This window comes from Mesoplodon bidens (genome assembly GCF_964165515.1).
Source record: "Mesoplodon bidens genome assembly, contig: HAP1_SCAFFOLD_227, whole genome shotgun sequence".
Taxonomy (NCBI): domain Eukaryota; kingdom Metazoa; phylum Chordata; class Mammalia; order Artiodactyla; family Ziphiidae; genus Mesoplodon; species Mesoplodon bidens.
This window is the reverse complement of record NW_027671685.1, coordinates 269,432-274,045: the sequence shown is the minus strand read 5'-3', so window position 1 is coordinate 274,045 and position 4,614 is coordinate 269,432. Positions and strand designations below refer to the sequence as shown.

Sequence of the window (4,614 nt, the reverse complement as noted above, 5' to 3'; positions counted from 1 at the left end):
TCTCTCTACTCAAAACTTTATTCCCTTGTTTGCCTCTTCTGACCTCAATCCTGTGCTAAATGAACACTAATCAAACAGAATCAGACGACTAAAATTGCTATTGTCTATAACATCATTAATGTTCTAAAATTGCTGTTGTAGATATCATCATTAACACACAAAATCAGGTTGTTTCTCCAGAACAGGATGAGCTCACAGATCCCCCAGGTGGCTAGAGAATTGTAAACTGGAAACATCCTGACTTCCACAGCTATGATTAAGAGATGTCACAAGATGATAGTTAATTCCAACTTCTTTTTTCTTCTTCTTTAAAAACACTCCCAACTCAAAGGCCAAGTTGGAGCAGATCTGAGGCTTGTCTCCCACTCGCTTGCTTGGCACCCTGCAATAAACCCTTACTTTATTGCAAACATCAGCTGTCAGAGTTTGGCTTTCTGTGCTGTAGTCACAGGAGCCCTTGCTCAATAACAAAGCCACATGCAGGTGACTTAAAAGTTACGTTGAAGGTAACGCTGAAGACTGTTACAGGATTAGCAAATCAGGTATTACTTATTTATTGTTTATAAAACACTGGAGAGCTAATATTTGATGATCAGCTTTACAAAGCCTTTTGGAAGTGGGGAAGACTGGAGCTAAGGGAACCAAGGAGGAGGATTAATTAGAAAACGTGGGGCCAGAAAAAGGAAAGTGTCTGCTGGAACAGAAAGGAGAGGAATAACTTCAAGAGCTATTTCCAGGATAGAATGAATAAAACTTAATGATGGATTTGGATGGTGGTGACGGGGAAGGGATGTATAGGTAGACTTTAAATCAAAAGCCTTATTGAAATCAGCTAGAAACAATGGGGATGAAGGTCCTCAACTGTGATCTCAATGAGTGAAGTCCCAAAAGTTCTATCCCCTTCAACCATTTCCAGCCACCAGCAGCAACCACTGCTTCCCTCAATGTCACTTTTCCACCAGTCACCTCCACTGGGGCTTTTTACCTATATCTTCCAGTAGTTTCACCTCCTTAAATTCACTCAATTAATCAGCTCAGTGAGCCTTCATCATGATCTCCCATTTTAACATTCCCAGTCTCTGAGCAGTCATTCACCATATTTCTACTTCGCCCTTAGAAGGAAAGGAAACCACCCAGTTTTCTCTGTTTTGTGAGGGTCACAGGCTGGGAAATTACCTTATCAGTACTTGTTTAAATTTAGTTCCAGGACTTTGGTGGCTCAAGGCTGAGGGGAAGCATGGGTGGGGGTGGAGGGCAGGGCAGATGACCAGCAGGGGTTGGGTGCAGGGTGGGGTACCAGTCTTCAGAATGGTGGGGTTGAGCAAAGGAACCACCAGTGGAAGGCTGTGAGGGAAGGGCATGGTTGTAGGGGTGATGGAAGCAGGTCGCTGGGGGAGGTGGTGTTGGGTAGGAGTAGGGGCAAGCAGGGCACTCAGGCAAGAAACCGGAGAAGGTGGCAGGAGACAGATGGGCCAGTGGCTGGAGCAGTGACCGCTCTTGCTTCTTCTGCTTAGCTCTGCGGTTCTGGAACCAGACCTGAGGAGGAGGGAGAATAGCCTCATTAGAGCCCCTCTCTCAAATAGGTGGCATTGTCATATGCGGCTACAGACTGGTACAGGGCATAAGACTCCCCCACATCCCCAGAGGAAGTAAAGCTCTTGCAGAAGGCATAGCTGAACCAGGACTAGTGACAAAGCAAGACCCACACCATTCCCCCAATCCATATCTAAATTTGCCCTGCTACAACTTTGGGTGAGTAAGAAATGTCAACTTGTAAAAAGAAAGAGATAAGCATGATATAGTGGCATTTCACCTCCACAGAGAATGGGAAATTTCCTCTAGGGTTATCAGAGACTAAGACTATGGATAAGTTTAATTGTTACAGACCAGGTTAGATTTAGGGTACAGTTTATTCTTAAGATTAAGTAACTCTATGGTTAGAATTGAGCAAGCATCAGGTTGAGTTTCAAGACCATGGTTAGGGACAAGGTTACATCCGTGTGTGAATAGTTAGGATTGAATTTCTGTTGGAGTTCACATCACTGTTAAGGTTGGGGTTTGACTTTGAAATTCAAGTTAGATTAGGTTAGCTCCAAGGTTAAACTCCAGTGAAATTCCTGACGTAGATGAGGTTATGCTGACTGTTGGGTAAGACTCTGTTCTGGTGAACATTTGGGTTAGGTTTATGGTGCCCTGAGAATTAATTTATGCCCCAGTATTTCCCAATCACTAAATCTGCATTTCTTCAGGGGATGGTGGGCGGGGGATCCTGGGCCATTACCTGGATTCTGGCCTCGCTGAGACCTGTGTCCTGGGCCAGGCCTTCTCGGGCCCAAAAGTCAGGGTAGCAGTTCCTCCCAAATGCTGACTCCAGCTGTTCCAAGTGCGCTGGACTGAAGGTGGTGTGGTGGCGGCGCTGGGAATGTGGGCGACCCCTCTGTTCTCCTTGTGAGCAAAGACTTGGTCTCCCCACTCCTACACCAGAGAGGTTCCTGTAGGGCTGAGTGCTCATGTCTGAGAAGGAGGGGGGAGGGAGAGTTTGCTGCCACATGGATCCACCCATCCATCCCAGACCACATATGCTGGAACCCCCAGATTCTACTAGGACCCAGTGTATTACTCATATACTCTGCCCTGACCAGAAATTCTTCAGCTTTCAGAATTAGCTGAATCCAGCTCAGCCTTGGCCCTGCTTCACTTCTGATTCCCTTAACCCATGCTTCCCTCTCCACATGAAGTCCGCCCCTCAGTCTCACTTGTCCTAGGCACTCACGCTCCCTCTGCCTCACTTCTGCACCTTGTGCCCACTCCCTATTACACTCCCCCAGATGCATCCCCATGTAAGGCATGCCCCTCCATAGCCTTTCATCTCTCTCAGCACACATACCACCTTCCTGGGTCTCACCCTGTGGATCTCCTATTCGCTCTGACAACCTAACAAACTGCCCAGGTCTCTGTCTAAGACCCCTATGACTTGCTCCCTGCTCTCATGGTTCACATGCAACTTAAACCTTTATATTGTTCCCATTGTCCTATTCCCTCCACCTGGGAAGATGAAACATTCCTCACTCTTCTGCTCAGACACACCCTCCTCACACATACATTTCATCTTCTCCCCTATCCCAGTCCTGGCCTGGCCACCAGGCTGCAGGAACCTGAGCTCGTGGGAAAGGCCTGCCTCTTCTCCCTACAGACTCACTAAGCCCCCACACTAATTAGTCTGAGAGCCAGCCGGGGAATAGAGAACAAGAGCAAAAGGAAACACCTGGGAGGCACACACTGAGAAAAGATATCTGGAGTGAGGATCCCATCCCCATGGGGACCTAGGCGGTAGTCCCTATGCAGTGCTCACTGTCGAACTTAGGCCCCTGCTCTCCTCGGATCCAAAGCCCTGGCCCCTCCAACTCTCATCCTTGGAGAAAGCAGTGCAGTGAGCAAACTCGGAGGTCAGGAGTGAGGAGACAGCTTTTAGCTCAGCCTCTGCTGCCTCCTCATCCGTCAGGGTCTCAGTGTGCCACTCTGTAAAGCAAAGGAGTTGTATCAGCCCATGTGTATTAAGATTCCCTTGTTTTTAACATTCTAGGATTCTGGTTTTTATTTCTCCTCTTCACTTTCCTCGTGAGGAACCATCGCCCCATGGAGCCTGAGCATGGAGCATGCACACCTGCTGTATCCTCAGGACCACCCCAGAGATTCACTCACCCACCGTGGAGGTCAAAGTCCCAGCGGCTGCATAGCCCTCGGGCCAGAGACTGCTGCAAACTCGCCCCTTCTTTTGTTTACCCTGCTCACTCTTCCCTTCTGCATCCATGGCTCACAACAAAGACCAAAGACAGCTCAGTCTCGTGTCCCTAAGTCTCTGATTCTGGATCAGTCTTTCTCTGTTTCTGTTCCCCTCTATGCCTTGTATTTCACTGCTTTCCCCCTGTTTATACCTCTCTCTGAATCTCTCTCCCTGTGTAGATATAGATAGATAGACCTTTTTCTCTATCTCCTTTTTTTCTAACTTTTCTTTCTATTTCTAATTCCCCATTCCTTTGCTTGAGTATCATCTCATTCTGCCTTGCCCTCACCCTGTTTCTCTGTTTTAGTCTGCACTTTTCTCCCCCTGCACCTTCTCTCTCTGGGATGCCGTTCTCTCCTTTTGCTCTCAGCTGCCTACTTTCCCAGCTTGCAATCCCACACTAACTCTTTCTCCCTGAGCCTTGGAGGAGTGACCTGTTCCTCACCCCTGTGAGCCCATCCAATCATTGCCTGGTCGCCAGAGCCCCCATCATCAGGGGAGGATCAGAAGCCAGATGAGGGAAGGTGCTCTGTTGGAGGGTCCAGGGACTGGGGCCAAGAGCTCATATTCCCAGAGGACCAAATTCTTTTGTCCTGTTAAATCCCCTCCTGGGAGCAGGCAGGGGAAGGAAGAGAAAATGCATTCCTCCTGAGACTCCTCCTCAGAACCTCATGATGATGGGAGAGGGAGAGGGAGAGTTTGTGCAAATGGAGATGAGGAGTAGGGCCTGCCTTGTGTCTTAGTACGTGGGTGATTCCCAAAGACTTCTTTCCAGGAAACTAAAAAACTAAAAAGACAAGTACATTCTGGCCCCTCCTAAATATCCTGAT

The 4,614-nt window shown here is 48.1% G+C and overlaps 1 protein-coding gene across 1 annotated transcript; it reads right to left on the bottom strand.

The window, feature by feature from the left end:
- Nucleotides 1-1,197: 1,197 nt before the first annotated feature.
- Nucleotides 1,198-3,811, bottom strand: LOC308611196 (homeobox protein prophet of Pit-1-like; the record flags this gene model as incomplete). The annotated part of the gene is made up of 3 exons (XM_081260071.1): nucleotides 1,198-1,536; nucleotides 2,282-2,514; nucleotides 3,703-3,811. The coding sequence occupies 3 exons, from the start codon at nucleotides 3,809-3,811 to the stop codon at nucleotides 1,198-1,200; spliced, it is 681 nt and encodes a 226-aa protein (XP_081116197.1).
- Between the last annotated feature and the right edge of the window lie 803 nt (nucleotides 3,812-4,614).